General features: G+C 40.7%; 2 protein-coding genes across 4 annotated transcripts in view; both read right to left on the bottom strand.

The window, feature by feature from the left end:
* LY96 (lymphocyte antigen 96) overlaps window positions 1–258 on the bottom strand; it is a 31,211-nt gene extending 30,953 nt beyond the window's left edge. Inside the window, exon 1 of one of the 2 annotated variants that reach the window (XM_032610126.1) lies at window positions 41–258. In XM_032610126.1, coding sequence (XP_032466017.1) covers window positions 41–152 — 112 coding nt within the window. In that variant the 5' untranslated portion in view covers window positions 153–258. The remainder of the gene's footprint in view (window positions 1–40) is intronic. The other variant, XM_032610127.1, reaches the window with a different exon arrangement.
* Window positions 259–6,623: 6,365 nt separating this feature from the next.
* Window positions 6,624–13,123, bottom strand: TMEM70 (transmembrane protein 70). 2 transcript variants are annotated; one of them, XM_032609372.1, is made up of 3 exons: window positions 12,796–13,123; window positions 11,384–11,489; window positions 6,624–7,260 (listed from the first exon to the last, which is right to left on the bottom strand). In XM_032609372.1, the coding sequence occupies exons 1-3, from the start codon at window positions 12,997–12,999 to the stop codon at window positions 6,803–6,805; spliced, it is 768 nt and encodes a 255-aa protein (XP_032465263.1). In that variant the 5' UTR covers window positions 13,000–13,123; the 3' UTR covers window positions 6,624–6,802. The 2 variants fall into 2 exon arrangements, with proteins under 2 accessions (XP_032465263.1, XP_032465264.1); XM_032609373.1 differs by having other exon boundaries at window positions 12,808–13,122.
* Between the last annotated feature and the right edge of the window lie 4,030 nt (window positions 13,124–17,153).

Below are 17,153 nucleotides of genomic sequence, written 5' to 3'. Positions count from 1 at the left end.
AGTTCACATTATGAGTACCTGCTTTGGCCCTCGTACTTACCACAGTAGGAGTACCAAACACTTGTGTCAGAGGAGTTGCAGATCCAGCGTTTCTCTCCAGGTTCAGTAAATGTGGAAGAAAACAGGGCGGAAAAAAGCATAAATGGGAACATGATTCAGTATCTTCAAAACTTTAAAAATGCAAGGACAATCAGTAACTAATCATCAGACTCTTCCTTTTTAATAAGTAGAAAAAATTTAACTTAGTCATCAGTCACATGATTTCTGAGTTCCTATCCAACTGTTTCCTCTTTTGAATGTGTGTGTGTGTGTGTGTGTGTGTGTGTGTTTAATATCTGAGCACTTGCTGCAAGAGGAAAGGAAAATGATTCAGAATGTACTCTTTGCGAACACGTGATACAAATGAGAGCACAGAGCTTTAAAAACAAAATCAGGTATTTCCCAATCAATAGTAAAACAACCCGCCTGTAGGTCTTTAAAAGATCAAAAGACTAGCACTCTTTATCCCTCTGCATTGCTATTCTCTCTCCCACAAGTTTTTTTTTTTTTTAAACCCTAAGCACCCCCTCCTATTCCTTCTTTCTTTATTTATGGCCATGCCGCTGGGCTTGGAAGCGTGGGGTCCTAACCACTAGACCACCAGGGAATTCCCTCCCACAAGTTCTTTATACAACAATTCTCACGGCCAGAAAGCAGAACCTAAAGCTCTGAACTGAACAGGCTCACGCAAAGTGTTTCTGCTCGGCAACAGGTTCAGCCAGAGGGTAGAGCCCGGCTGGATGAGACCCCAGACACAGGACATTAGATGTAGTTCTGCATGGTGGGCGGGGGGGTCTCACCAGGCTTGAGAATGCATTCACTTTAGCAAATTACAGGTCCAGGGAATACCTTAAAATGGTCATTATTTTGTGTGTGGAATGTATTTCATTCCAAAACTCTCACTTTGTTCTAGAAAAACAGCCACCCCTTTAGATGCTTTGCTACCTGAAATTCTTTAAAGGACATGGTCTGGGATTAGTAGCCAAAAAATAGCATGGAGTTGGGGCCTTAAAAACCTACAGGTTTAGAGGAAAATAATCATATTTGTAAAAGGTTTTACTAAAGAACTGTACTACTTTCCCATTTTTTTAAAGGTAAATATCCATGGGGTGGGGCGTAGTCTGGGGAAATGGGGAGTTGCTCAATGGGCATTGTTTCAGGTTGGCAAGGTGAAAAAGTTCTAGAGATCTGTTGCACAGCAATGTGAATACAGTTAACACTAATGAACTGTTCACTTAAAATAGGTTAAGATGGAGAATTCCCTGGAGGTCCAGCGGATAGGACTCCATGCTTCCACTGCAGGGCACATGGGTTTGATCCCTGGTCAGGGAACTAAGATCCCACAAGCTGCCCAGTGCAGCCAAAAGAAGAAAAATTCGGTTACGATGGTAAATTTTATGTTATATGTATTTTACATATTTTTTAAGTGGAGGAAAAAAAGAGGACAAATCCATGAATGCTTCTAGTAGTCTCAAAATACCATTTCCCACTAAAAGGAACAAATACTCTAGAGAAATTACTGTTTCCAGGTCTGAGGCAGAAAAGGTTCAAGATGAGCCTAAAACATCTTATCATATTAGACACCCAATTTGATGACAGTCCCATTGACCAAAGATGGGTTTCCTATTGATGCTGGAACAAATAACCACAAACTTAGTGCCTTAAAAACAATACAAATGGGGAATTCCCTGGCAGTCCGGTGGTTGGGACTCTGAATTTTCACTGCCAAGGGCCCAGGTTCGACCCCTGGTTGGGGAACTAAGATCCCACAAGCCATGCTATGCGGAAAACACACACACATGCGCACAATACAAATGAATTCTCTTACGGTTCTGGAGGTCAGAAGTCCGAAATCAGTTTCAATGCGCTAAAAGCAAGGAGTCAGCATACCTAGTTCTTCTGGAGACTCCAGGAGAAGACTCTGTTTACTTGCCTTTTTCAGTTTGAGAGCTGCAATCCTTCCATTCCTCCATCTTCAAAGTTCAGCACTGTCATCTCTGCTTCCATCGTCACATTGCCTCTCCCCTGATATCCTGCCTCCCTGTTATAAGGGCCCTGTGATTACACTAGAACCATTTGGATAATCCATGATAATCTCCCCAACTCAAGATCCACCTATAAAATCCCTTTTGCCATTTAACGTAACGTTCACAGCTTCCAGACATGAACATTCAGCCTACCTGTAGACTATTATGATCATTAATAAGATAGTAACTGCAATGAGTTGAAATACATCAAATATATTCAAATCAAACAGCTCATAATAATTTCCTTAAAGTCTAATCAGCAGATGATGCTAGGAAACCAACTCTATTTTGAAAACTGATAAAGGGAAAGAATCAAGCATTTATCCTGACTTTTCTATAGAAACTGAACTACCGGTAACCAAATAGTACAGAGAGGCACGTTTCCCTTGCCTTCTCATACTGTTTTCTCTACTTTTAGAAGTATTTCAGCTAACATATGAAAAAGGAATGACAGAATATAACCATTTAAAAAAAAAAAAAAAAAAAAAAAAAGAATGGGTTAGGGGTTTCCCTGGTGGCGCAGTGGTTGAGAGTCCGCCTGCCGATGCAGGGGACACGGGTTCGTGCCCTGGTCCAGGAAGATCCCACATGCCGCGGAGCGGCTAGGCCCGTGAGCCATGGCCGCTGGGCCTGTGCGTCCGGAGCCTGTGCTCCGCAACAGGAGAGGCCACAATAGTGAGAGGCCCGCGTACCGCAAAAAAAAAAAAAAAAAAAAAAAAAAGAATATAACCATTTTGCAACACCTAATGAATTAGTAAACGTGGGCACTGAGCATTAGTAGTTGTTAACGTCACAGAGAGAGACAGGAAGACATTGTACTCTTCTTGATGGATGAACATGGTGGTAGCCAACCTCCAAGATGGCTCCCAGTGATCCTTACTTCTTGGTATGCAAATCCTTGTGTAGTCCCCTCCAACAATGCATAAGGGTGACTGTGTAACTAAGAAAATATTGCACAATGATAATCTGCAACTTCCAAAGTAGATCATAAAAGACATTTTGCCCTCTACCTTGCTCTCCTGGATCAATTGCTCTGGGGGAAACAAGTAGCTCTAAAGAGAGATCCATGTGGTAACAAACCAAGGCCTCCCTCCCAAAAGGCCAGCACCAATTTGTCAGTCGTGTGAGTGAGCCACCTTGGAAGCAGTTCCTCCTGCCCCAGCCCAGCCTTCAAATGACAGGAGCACCGCCTGATATCTTGACTGCAACCCCATGAGAGAACCTGAGCCACACCCCCTCAACTAAGCCATTCCCAAATACCTGACCAACAGACACCGTGCAATATCATAAATGTCTGTTGATGTTTTAAACCTCTAAGTTTTAGGGGCAATTTGTTATGCAACAATAGAAAAATAATACAAACAACGTCAGCTATGAATCAGTCTTGTCCAAAACAATCAAACCTCAACCTGATAAAGCCTCAATTTATAGCAAATACAGTAGACAGACAAACATGTTAAACTACACCTTGGGGATATAATCAGAAAATCGAGACCATGAAAACATATATAGGACAAAACACTCAGTTTCTTCAACAGATGATTTGCAAGGGGCAGGGGGTGGTGGGGGAAACAAAGTGAAAGAGGGAATTCCCTGGCAATCCAGTGGTCAGGATTCCGTGCTTCTGCTGCCAGGGGCCGGGTTTGATCCCTGGTTGGGGAACTAAGATCTCACATGCCATGTGGCAGGGCCTAAAAAAACAAAAACAAAGTGAAAAATATAGAAGGGCCCATAGATTAGAAGTCTTAAAAGAGACTTAGAAAATAGGTGTGAATAAGGTGGGAACTTTAATTAGATCTTAATCCAAACAAAATGGGGGTGAAAATTATGAAACAATTGGAAATTTGAGTAGACTGGATATTTGATAACACTGGGGTCAAGGGCAGCTTAGGTATTATGATGGTATTGTTATTTTTTTAAGTCTTTATCTTGTAGAGTTACAAAATTAAATATTTAAGAAAGAAATCTGGGCTTCCCTGGTGGCGCAGTGGTTGGGAGTCCGCCTGCCAATGCAGGGGACACGGGTACGAGCCCTGGTCTGGGAGGATCCCACATGCCTCAGAGCAACTAAGCCCGTGTGCCACAATTGCTGAGCATGCGCTCTAGAGCCCGTGAGCCACAACTACTGAGCCCACATGCCACAACTGCTGAAGCCTGTGCACCTAGAGCCCATGCTCCACAACAAGAGAGGCCACCAGAGTGAGAGGCCCGTGCACCGCAACGAAGAGTGGCTCCCGCTCGCCACAACTGGAGAAAGCCCACGCACAACAACAAAGATCCAATGCAGCCAAAAATAAATAAATAAATTTATAAAAAAAAAAAAAAGTTTAAAAAAGAAATCTTATGATGCCTGGGATTTGGTTCCAAATAAAAGTAGACAGCAAGCGGTCTAGATGAAACAATGAATCTGGATGACGAGTCACTTTTTCTGAAAAAATCAGAGTACAATTTTAACAAATGTGTCCAAGCTAAGGCTGTCATTCATACCTAATGACAGTTTTGTTACTTTTGCTTCCAAAAGCTGAAGTCTTTCAGTATGACGTAATCTACGTTGAGGAAAAGGATTATATCTTATCATCAAAGGGTACACTATCTGATGTAACCCAGAGGTCCAAGGGGATCACCCTGCCTTTTGGGACTCAAATAAAACTGACTCAATATCCTTCCCATAGGTAGAGGGAGACTCACCACCTTCCTAATCTTTCCAAGATCACTCTGCCTGGGGAGAGGGTGGTAAAGTGGCATGGAAGGACCTGCGTATATTTCTTACCTTGGCCTGAGCTGTTTCTGCAGACTTATTTCAGTGATGAACCATTATGGTATCCTACACATGCTGATCCTTTTCTACATCTTGGTCTCACTCCAAATCATGCCCTTGAGAAGTCATCTTTCTCATGTAGTATTTTAAGCCTTTTTTCTTTTCTCTAAACAATTGAGGAATTATTGATACTCATAAAAATAGGATTTTCACTCCACTCCACAGGTGACAAAATGGTTGCATGGATATAGGACATTTAAAGAAAGAGATAGGGAGCTTCCCTGGTGGCGCAGTGGTTGAGAGTCTGCCTGCTGATGCAGGGGACGCGGGTTCGTGCCCTGGTCCGGGAGGATCCCGCGTGCCGCGGAGCGGCTGGGCCCGTGAGCCATGGCCGCTGAGCCTGAGCGTCCGGAGCCTGTGCTCCGTAACGGGAGAGGCCACAACAGTGAGAGGCCCGCGTACCGCAAAAAAAAAAAAAAAACAAACAAAAAAAAAGAAAGAGATAGGATGTACTAAAAACAAGTTATGAGAAAACTGACCCTTGAGAGAAAACTTTGAAATGTTAACAACACTGTTTTCTTCTAATATTTATCTAACATTTGATAACGAGTATTTGATTATGGAATAATCTTTTTTTGTGTGTGGGCCTCTCTCACAGGCCCAGCCGCTCCGCGGCATGTGGGATCTTCCCGGACCAGGGCACGAACCCACGTCCCCTGCATCGGCAGGTGGACTCTCAACCACTGCGCCACCAGGGAAGCCCTGGAATAATCTTTTTACAGAAAGATATAAATCACATTAACTGCTAAGATAGAAACAGGTCCACATCTAGGTCAAAGGACAGAAAAGCAGACAGGCAGAGGCCCAAACTGAGGACAGAGGTGGTGGCAGCTTGTTCATCTAAGAATAGAGCCCGCCCTCTACTAAGACCACAAGCTGGCTGATCCTAGCAGAGGGCAGGCTCTAAGTCTCAGAAAGATGGGCACTGGTCTACCTTAAGCTGTCTCCTATAACCTTCTAGCAGCTTCGGACTTGATCTTTCCCCTAAGAACTAGTGATGTCCCTGCTTTCTCCATCCACCTCCCTCATACCACAGGCAAGACAGAAAGATTAGATTTATCATCGTGGCAGGTGATAGATGTTAGGCAGCTCTCTACAGACTGGGTGTTTTGTTCTCAACTGTGACTCTGGCAACTAGCCCAGTACCTGACACCCTCTAGGCACTTAATCAGTATCTACTAGTCTAAATAGCATGATTTGAGGCCCGTTGTTCCTGGCTGAAAATCCTTCACAAGAACCAACTTAATATTAGCATGGAGACTTTTATTTTATAAAAGGTACTATCCATCTGTGTAGTACATACAATTTTCCCACTGTGTCAGGGTGTAACAAAGGAGAGTGTACATGGAGGGACAAATGGAACCACTGAAGACGATACTACTTAGGTCACCACTTCCCCAAGAGCTAACCACACCCTACTGGACATGGATATCTTTAACATGGGCAGCCATGCCAGAGATGATAGGCAAAAACCTGTGCTCTGAGCCAAAGGAAGCAGATTAACAGTCTCCCATAATCTGTGAATTTTTAAAGAGTTTTCAATGTGGGAAAAGGTAATATCTCTATCCTTAGAAAAATCCAAACACAAAGGAAAAATAACTTTCCCATTTGCTTCTGACATCCAATCCCCAGCTGAGAGGCAATCACACTTATTATATAAAAGTAACCATGCATATGTCAGCATATACATGTATTTTCACACCCTTTTAACACAAATGATAGAGTATTGTATGTTTTGTTTTTCAAATGTAACTTTTTTTTATTATAAAGGAACATAATTCTCTGGAAATGAAAAGTTCTGTGATACAATTTCAAATTATTTTTTAACAATCAGTCACTAACAAAAATCATAAGTAAAGGCAATTATTATACACTGGAACATAAATCACATTTAAGCACAAACATAAAAACGACAGACTCATTTCTCTTCTTTAAGCTGTTTCTTTTCACTGGCTTCTTCCACATCAAAAGTGAATGGTTTGTCATAACCCATTAGATGGTTATAGTCTTCAGGGTTTGGAAAGAGTGCTGGATTAACTAACAGTGATTTTGTTTTAGCATAAAATGTGGTAAACACATGTGTGCTACTTGGAATCGTCACGTCATTCTGGTGGAACACTGTACTCGTTTCCAAAAGCACAACATTATAAGTAATGGCTTTATAAGTGTCTGTTGTGGCCTCATGGTACAACCGAATGACATAGCCTTTTGTAAGAAAGTGAAGCAGTGTTGGAGTGATCACTGTAAAGCTTCCTATGATGCCATAAAATAAGATTTGCAAAGGCAGACTTCCAAATATAATATTATTTTGTGCAAAAATGTACGGTAGAAATGCAAGGCTGATCAGACTTGTAGAGTAAGAAAAACATTTCACACCTAAATAAGAAAAAAAATGGGAGAAGATTAACATTTTTAACTTTTATAAAAGAATCAACCTATCCAATTAATTCTTCCACCTTTCTCCCTACAGTATCATCATCAAAACAACAAAACCCAAACACCTATATAGTGCTTATTATATTCCAGGCTCTATTTTAAGTACATATTTCATTCATGAAATCTAGGAAAAAACCCTATGAGACTGATGTATAATTATCATCATCATCACTCCCATTTAAAAGATGAGAAAATATGAGGTACTTGCTCAATGTCACATAGCTACCAAGGAGCTGTGTTGGGATTTAAACCCGGGCAATCTGACTCTAGGGTCCAGGCTGTTGGCCATTACAATGCACTGCCTCTCCAGCTGGGAAGTCCGCTTTAGGGTTAACTGGCTTCTATCTCAGCTCCCAATAAAAGGTTTAATATTACTCAAAAATCTTCATGAATACTATAAAAGTTAATTCAGTCAGCAGATAATCAAATAAAGCTCTCTATTAACAAGCACTTCCACAGATCTAACATAAAACGTTCAAATACGGGGCTTTTTCAGGCTAAGTGCACAGCATTAAAACAGCAAATTGAAAAACAAGCAAACAAAAAAACACCACCAGTGGTTAAGAAACATATGGGAAAGGTAATCAACTTCTTTACCAAGGAAAAACATTCAAGTTAAAATAGTGAGATATTTTTACTTATCACGCTAGAAAGATTAAAAAATCAGTGACTTCTGAACTGTATACTTAAAAATGATCAAAATGGTAACTTTTACTTTATGTCTATTTTACCACAGTAAATAAATAAATAACTTAAAATGTAAATTTTCTTAGTTTGAATGTACAATTTTAACATGATCAAATACCATCCGTTTGGAAAACAGGCAAGTTGAGATCCTAGAAGGGTTGATTATAAAGTTATTTTGGAAAAACAAAGGAAGAAAAAAAGGGGGGAGGGTTAGATACTAAAACATAAGATTGTATAATTAAAACAGTGTGGTAGTGGCTCAGTACATAAACAGATCAATGGAAAAAAATGGGAACTCTAGACACAAACCTAACTGCTTAGAGAAATTTAGTATAGAACAAAGATACAATCTAAAATAAGTGGTGCTGGGACAACCAGATTCAGAGAAAATTCAATCGATCCCTCATACCATATACCAGGAAAACTCCAAATAATCCAGAGATTTAAGTGTATAAAATAAGAGAGGTATAAGAAGAAAATACCCGTGAAGTCCTTTATAATCTGAGAATAGGTAAACTTTTCTAATTATGACTGAAAATACAGAGGCAATCAAGGGGAAAGTTGATAAATCTGATCATCTTTTTAAAATGTACATGGACATAAATACCGTAAACAAAGAGACAAATGAGAAAAATATTTGCAGCTTATATGACAAAGGGTTAATATCCCCAACACACAAAAGGTTTCTAGTATATGAGAAGAAAAGATCAACAACCCAATAAACAAACATGCCAGAAATATAAGCAGACAGTTCAGTGAAACAAAAATGCACACGGCCTTTCAACAGATGAAATGATGCTAAGCCTCAATCATAAGAAACATTCAGTTAAAACCACAGTGAAGGCTGGGAGGGAGGGAGACGCAAGAGGGAAGAGATATGGGAACATATGTATGTGTATAACTGATTCACTTTGTTATAAGCAGAAGCTAACACACCATTGTAAAGCAATTATACTCCAATAAAGATGTTAAAAAAAATAAAAACACAGTGAGATACCGTTTTTCCCCAAAACTGGCAAAAACTGAAAATATGACATCATACTCTGTTGGTGAGGCTATAACAAAGCAGACACTCTCATACATCACTCTTGCTTGAAGGCTTAATTATCTTGCATTAGTAATTTTAAAATAATTCCTTCCCCCCACAGGTAGATGCCATGACACTGGTACACATGGGATTCAATGGGGACCAAGTTGCCTTCTATATAAAAGCCTCCTTAGCCCTTCCAACTACCTGCTTTCCCCATTACTCTTTCACACTATAGTAGGTTGAACAGTGTCCCCTCAAAATTCACATCCACTTAGAACTTTAGAACATGACCTTATTTGAAAATAGGGTCTTTGCAGACAATTAAAAGTTGAGATGAGATCATACTGGATTACGGTGGGCCCTACATCCAATGAGAGTATCCTTAAAAGAACAGAACAAGACAAGCAGAGACACAGAGAACGCCATGCGAAGTAGGAGGCAGAGACTGGAGTTATGCAGCTACAAGCCAAGGAAACATGAAGGATTGCTGGGAGCCACCAGAAGCTGGAAGAGACAAGGACAAGCTCTTTCCCAGAGCCTTCAGACAGCATGGAATGCCAACACCTTGATTTCAGACTTCTAGCCTTCAGAACTGTGAGAATAAATTTTTGTTGTTTTAATCCACCAAGCCTGTGGAAATGTATTGTAAGAGCCCTAGGAAACTAATACATACATATACTTTATTATGCCTGGATTGAAGTAATTGCTATTTTCTAAACATATTCTCATGCCTTTGCTCATACTACTTCCGTGCCTGGGATGCCCTTCTTTCACAACATCTTCATGTTCAAATTCTACTCATCTTAAAAAGAGAATACTATGACATCCGTAATTATCTGTTGCTGAATTAACAAGAACCATCAACTAAAAGTCCCTTCAAATATCTTTAAATTAGGACCCAATTTGGTAGTTTAAATGGTACCGCTATGTTAATGTCTCTCACTCAGTTTTACACAGAAAAAATATTAATCCCTGATAAGTACAGTGACTTTCTATTACTATAATATTGAAGGAACTCAAACATTAAATTCTTCTACAGGTTACAGTTCTAGAACTTTGAATATCATGCATAGCTCTGCTCTTCCACAAATATTATATTGTACCCACACTAAAATTAATTCCTATTTATATTCTCTTCTCTTCAGAATTGAGTCAAGTGGGAACATGAAAAAAATTGATTAAGCCTTCCCTTCATTTGAAGGAACGGTGTCTGTATTCAGAAAGAAGGGTACCACGGGGGTCACGGTGAACACATCTCAAGGGCATCAGTCTAGGGATCCCAGGCTCAATCCAGAGATGAGACACAGGCTCAGTGGCCCACTCATGTTGTGACTTCTGAAGAAATTTCTACCATCCGAAACTGATTATTCCAGTAACTTCAGAACTCCACTCAATAGTGATTATAATCACTCCTTATTTCCAGAAAGTTTTAAATAGCTAAAATTGTATTTTAAACATACTCTATTTTAATGTCACACACTCTTGAGAACTTACAGACTTCCAGATTAAATTTCAGACAACTGGTTAACACCAGCATGATCAAAAACACACATGCAAATGGGGCACAGAAATCTTGTGGCCAACTTGGCTATAAAGTAATCGTCCAGATATTTCAGGTTATACTTTTTTTTTTTAAGATTATTAAAATGAAATACAACCTCAGGAACTTGAACAAATCACAAACCTAAGTTCTTCTAGCTTTCCCTACTAAAATATTCCATACTAAATACTGAATTATGACCTAAGGAAAGAGCTTTAAACTTGTAGCTATCTAATACACTGCCCTTTCCTTCTCCACGATAACTCCCTACTACCTGGAAAACCACTAAGAAAATATGTTTGCTGAAAATTCTAAGATGACCTAAAAAAATGTAAAATTAATATATCTTTGAATTATAAAAGTATTACTGCTCATTTTAACTGCAAAATCTAAAAACATATACTGTAAATGTCTACTTACCCAAAATAACTACTCCTAAGAGGTATTCGCCCATATTTTTTTCCTCTCCATATTCAAACATTACATAAACATACACTTTTTGTTCTGTTTTATTTTGTTGCTAAACATCCCGAGAGATGACCAAAGGATGGAATCTTTAGTGCCCAGACATAAGATCACAAAATCATAAGAGTCTACAAAAACCTTTTAAAAATCTCCTAAAAATGCAAAGGTCTTAACCTCTAAATCTTTTATCAACAGACCACAAGAAAAAAATTATAATTTTTCCTTCTGTCTTGCAATTACGAAAAGTGCTAAAATAATAAGTTATCATATGCTAAGAACCTTTTTTTATAAGTAAAAGGCGGGGGGGGGAAAAGGAAATATCCTCACTTCTGATTACCCACCAAATACTGCTCGGGCCAGATTCCCAGTATAAATCAGCCTTCCATCTTCTGATTTTTCAAGTTGTGTATGTAAACATCGAACACATCTTTCCCAAGAAACAGGTATCTATTGAAAAAGACCATTATAACGTGAGTACATGATAAACTGCATTTTAGACCAACTTTTAAATTTTTTTAAGTTTATTTTGAAAAATATAATAAAGAGTAAAAGAAAACTTATCACATGGGGTGATTTAAGGAATTCTTCCAAATCATCTACCAAGCTAAAGAAAGCAAACTGAGTAACACAATGGCTTTCCTTAATTCCACTCACAAGTAGACACTGATTTGGGAGTTTGAAGACCTAAGTTTGCATCCCAGCTAGAAGCATTTTAAAGTGTGACCTTAAACAAGTAAAAAGTTAGTTTCTTAAACAAGTAAAAAAGTTAGTTTACTTAAACAAGTAAAAAGAATAGTTTCTTCTACTCCACATCACTTTCAGCCAACTGTCAAAGATTTAAATGTATTAGCTTTTTTAAAAAGTTAAGTTTAATTATGTAAGTAAAATACTGCAAATTCAGAAAGTTTAAAGTCCAGACTGCTTTTAATACTTGTAAAATATTTATACTATGGCTAGTATTTAAAAAAATAATAACTCTTTCCCCAAGGGTCTCGTATCCATCCCTTGCTCCTCGCAAGGAAAATATTTTACTTGAACTCCTACATCAAATTTCACAGGAACAAAAGAGTTGCCCGAACCTCTGAAAATGACTTTCACAACACACACTCTTCAAGATGTAAAAGGCATGCCTAATGCCTTTATGCTGAAATTTAATGAGATTCCAATTCCCGCGTTGGCCTTTCCTCCCAAGTTTCAACCATGTTTGCTAATCCTATTATTTTACAGGGCAGGATTAGGAGACAATTTATTCAGATTAAAATTAGAAGGATTAACGTCTCCATCCCATTTTTCCAGGGAGCAAAGGAATTCCTAAAAATAGAGCCACCTAATAAAAAGCAGAACAAACTCAAAATCAGGTTTCCCGAGTTCTTTCAGTTCGATCTCCACGTGGAGCATCTAAATTTCGCTGCAAATTAACCCTTCCGGGCTTGCGCTCAAGGACAGAAAAAAAAAAAAAAAGAGTCCTCACAAGCCCAATGGATTTGCAACCATCTCTGTAAAGTGACTGGAACCGCCCAGAAAATAGGCACTTTCCAAGGGACACTGCTGGACTCGCGGGGGCTGCGAACCCCGGGAGCACCGGCCTGTTGCCCAGGCCGGCCACTCCTACCAGCCCTATAGCACGGGGCTCCTTCAGCACCAGAGCCGCCGTGCAGGCCGGGGAGAAGCTATGGGAGAGCCGGGCTCCCCAGGCCCGGTGCTACTCCCACCCCCACCCTTACTCGGGTCCGCGAGCCCTCTGACCGCCGACCTGCGCTCGCACCCGACACGGCAGAAGCGTCGCGGCTGCCGACAGCCCCGCGCCCCCGCCCCGCCCCGAGGAGCCTCTGCAGGAGGCCGCCCGCCAGACGGCCGCCCTAGGGCCTCGGAGCGCAGTGGCTGCCCACGGTGCCGTCCTCTTCCCACCAAGCCGCAGTCCGGCCGCCCACGGGCCGCCCAACGCCAGAAGCAGCATCCCGCGCGTGACCAGAAACGGCGACTGCACTGCGGCGGCAGCCGAGAACGCCGAGGCGCAGCTCCTCACCAGACCGCGGCAGAAACGAGCCGCGCATTCGGCGCCGCCGCCAGGTCCGCGGGCCGCACTGGCCGCCTGCGCGTGCGCAGAATGGACGGCCCGCCGGCAACCTGCCCAGGCACACGCGTTCCTTGTGGGCTGAGATCTGAATCCGACCTGACCCTCGCTGCCAGAACCAGCAAACGGCCATCCTGCGGGCTGCTTCCCCTCGTCGGAGTCTGGCGCTCTTTACAACCGTGTGGAAGGACAGAGGGGAGAGACATGCGCGAAGGACAAAGCCTGGAAGCAGGGTTAAATCTTTCATTCTCGTGGGCATCATTTTCTGTGCCCATTTTCTCTGCGGAAAATGTTTCTAACCTGTTGGCACAGAGGAATAATACAGTGCACGTTTGAACAAAAATGAATAGTAATTTGATCCAACCAATAGGTTGGTAGAAAATGAGTGGAACTCGTTCATATAATGTTGATACTTGTCAAATTTGTCTTCGGAAATCACTCTCATCCGTTTACACAATCGTTCATTATTTGTTAAAGAGATCTTGAGCGCCTCGCCAACTACCAGGACTAAGTTGGAAGCAGAGGATACAAAGATACTGAAGAAAATTGGAAATCCACAATGCTTACATGGTGAGGGAAACACCTAAAAATAAGCTAAAATATAATGCTGAAATATAATTGACACATACCAATTTACAAAATGCTGCAGAGGCCCGAGAGACAGAATGATTAATTTGGCCTCTGAATGTCCAAAGGCTTCAGGTTCAGCTGAGTATTGAGGGATGAGCATCCAACTAGTAAAGGACGCTTTTGTTTGCTATTTCAGAACCATGTTTTTCACTCAATATGGTACTGGCAGGCTTCCCTGGTGGTGCAGTGGTTGAGAGTCTGCCTACCAATGCAGGGGACACGAGTTGGCAGGCCTGGTCCAGGAAGATCCTACATGCCGCCAAGCAACTAAGCCCGTGCGCCACAACTACTGAGCCTGTGCTCCAGAGCCCACGAGCCACAACTACTGAGCCCGCGTGCCACAACTACTGAAGCCCATGTGCCTAGAGCCCGTGCTCTGCAATAAGAGGAGCCACAGTGAGAACCCCGCACACCGCAACCAAGAGTAGTTGCTCACAGCAACTAGAGAAAGCCCACGCAAAGCAATGAAGACCCAGTGCAGCCAAAAATAAAATAAATTTATAAAATAAAATAAAATATATATGTTATTGGCATAGGGGAGGAACAAACTAATAGTCGAAAATAGTATCACCTTCGCAACTCCAAATCCTGTCTACTTTTTTCTGGGTATCCAGTAGGATAAAATTATACTATTTCTTCATGGATAACTTCACTTTCTTTCTTTCGCTTGTTCATTGAAGTATAGTTGATTTACAATGTTGTGCTAATTTCTGCACATTATATATTATAGCAAAGTGACTCAGTTACACAAATATATACGTTCTTTTGTCATATTCTTTTCCATTTTGGTTTAACCCAGGAGATTGGATACAGTTCCCTGTGCTATACAGTAGGACGTTGTTGTTTATCCATTCTAAATGTAATAGCTTGCATCTACTAACCCCAAACTCCCAGTCCATCCCTCCCCCTCCCTCTGCCCCTTGGCAACCACACCTGTTCTCTGTGAGTCTGTTTCTGTTTTGTAGGTAGGTTCATTTGTGCCATACTTTAGATTGCACATATAAGTGATATCATATGTCTTTTTCTGACTCATTCACTTAGTATGATAATCTCTAGTTGCATCCATGTTGCCGCAAATGACATTATTTCATTCTTTTTTATGGCTGAGTAATATTTCACTGTATATATACATATATATATATACACACATATATACACACACACACATATATATACACACATATATATACCACATCTTTATCCATTCGTCTATCAATGGACATTTAGATTGTTTCCATGTCTTTCCTTTGTAACTTCCCTTTTTTAAAGTTATCTTCCACTTACCTTTCAAAAACTCTTTTGTTTTAGTGTAATTCATATTACAAACAATATCAATTAGCCATTATTGTACTGATATGTATGTAAATTTTTCTGTTCATATAGTGTTTTTCTTTAATAGCTTTAAAAAGATAAACTGAGGCATGCTAAAATTTTTGAGTTTATTTGAGCAAAAATTTATTCAAATCGGACAGCACCAAATCTGGAAATGGTCAGGAGCATTCCACTGACAGGAGCTAGGGGCAAGGTTTTTATGGAGAAGATGCACATGCAAAGCAAGGAAATTATTTGATTGGTTATAGCTTATGCCACACTGTGAGGCATGTAGGATCTTAGTTCTGCAACCAGGGATCTAACCCATGCCCCCTGCAGTGGAAGCGTGGAGTATTAACCACTAGACCGCCAGGGAAGTCCCTGCTTATAGCTTATGCTGTTGCATTATTTGAGAAAATCTAGTTGGCTGTTTGTGATTGGTTGTTTGTGATTGGTTGTAAATACCTTGAGGTATTTATAAGAATTGAATCTGGCTTAGCTTTTGGGTTGCTCACTAAACTACCAAGGCATCAGAGCCATCTCAGTCTAATGGCCTCTTTGTATGATTACTTCAACAATACATTGAGGGACTTCCCTGGTGGCGCAGTGGTTAAGAATCTGCCTGCCAACGCAGGGGACACGGGTTTCGAGCCCAGGTCTGGGAGGATCCCACATGCCGTGGAGTAACTGAGCCCGTGCACCACAACTACTGAGGCTGTGCTGTAGAGCCCACAAGCTACAACTACTGAGCCCGCACGTCTACAGCCCCTGCTCCACAACAAGAGAAGCCACCGTAGTGAGAAGCCCACGCACCGCAACGAACAGTAGCCCCCGATCTCAGTAACTAGAGAAAGCCTGCACAGCAACAAAGACCCAACGCAGTCAAAAATTAATTAATTTTTTTAAAAAAGTATATATATATAGAGAGAGAGAACCTGAATTTTTATCTTCTGTTAAGCTTAGTTTCTTCCTACAGAAACTGTAAGCAAATGGAAATAATAATATTTGGTCTACTCAAGGTTTCTAAGTAGCTAAAATGAGATGATATTCTGAAAATTCTGTGCTATAGAATTATATGAAAGTGTCATTCATGGTTAAAAAGATTTCCCAATTCTTGGGCTTCCCTGGTGGCGCAGTGGTTGAGACTCTGCCTGCTAATGCAGGGGACACGGGTTCGAGCCCTGGTCTGGGAGGATCCCACATGCCGCGGAGCAACTAGGTCCGTGAGCCACAACTACTGAGCCTGCGCGTCTGGGGCCTGCGCTCCGCAAGAAGAGAGGACTCAATAGTGAGAGGCCCGCGCACCGCGATGAAAAGTGGCCCCCGCTTGCCACAACTAGAGAAAGCCCTCGCACAGAAACGAAGACCCAACACAGCAAAAATAAATTAATTAATTAATGAACTCCTACCCCCAACATCTTAAAAAAAAAAAAAAGAACGATTTCCCGATTCTAGTAGTTTAGAGACAATTTTTGAATATATACTACTTGAGTGGGATTTTAGAATGATACTAAGGCTGTTTACAAAATAAGCCTTGACTCCCCATTCATATCATCTGAGAGGGTCCCTTTAAAGATGGAGGGTGATGGAAAAATTGAAAATGGCTATCACTTGTAGAATGTATGACCACCATTATTGTATGTATTTTTTGTTTGTTTTTTGGCTGTCTTTCCTCCCCATCCACCAGCCCCCTTCCCCTCCTTTAACATGAGCTAAAGGGCAGAATGGTGTGATGGAAAAAAGAAAAGAAAAATTGTGGTAAAGCTAGTATTTTGATAAGGACCCTAAATGCTTTTTATACATTACTAGTTTCGAAAATAAATTACGAGAATCTTTGGGGAAAAGAATTTGTCAACAGATTATCAAGATCTTTTAAAATGTTCATATTCTAAAGAAATAGAAACATGGTCAAAGAGTTCTGCAGATACTGAACACAGTATTACATGAAGTGACTTAAAAATGGAAATATGGTCAATGTCCAACATTTAAGGAAATACTTAAGTGAGTCATGGTACATTTAGACAATGTAAGTATATACTGACAATAAAAATGATGCTTGTTGAGATTTTGGTTACAGAAGTGTGGGTTATTGAGGT

This window comes from Phocoena sinus, chromosome 17 (assembly GCF_008692025.1).
Source record: "Phocoena sinus isolate mPhoSin1 chromosome 17, mPhoSin1.pri, whole genome shotgun sequence".
Taxonomy (NCBI): Eukaryota; Metazoa; Chordata; class Mammalia; order Artiodactyla; family Phocoenidae; genus Phocoena; species Phocoena sinus.
Note: the sequence above shows the minus strand (reverse complement) of the source record. Positions and strands in the feature narration are given on the sequence as shown.

Bases quoted from the DNA above. Each gene is read 5' to 3' on its own strand.
- TMEM70 (XM_032609372.1), bottom strand. From the start codon at position 12,999: ATGCTGCTTCTGGCGTTGGGCGGCCCGTGGGCGGCCGGACTGCGGCTT. The intron at 11,490-12,795 runs GTCGGCGGTCAG...CTTTTTCAATAG, and splicing joins CGTGTCGGGTGCGAGCGCAG to ATACCTGTTTCTTGGGAAAG. The intron at 7,261-11,383 runs GTGGGTAATCAG...TTTCTTATTTAG, and splicing joins TCTGGCCCGAGCAGTATTTG to GTGTGAAATGTTTTTCTTAC.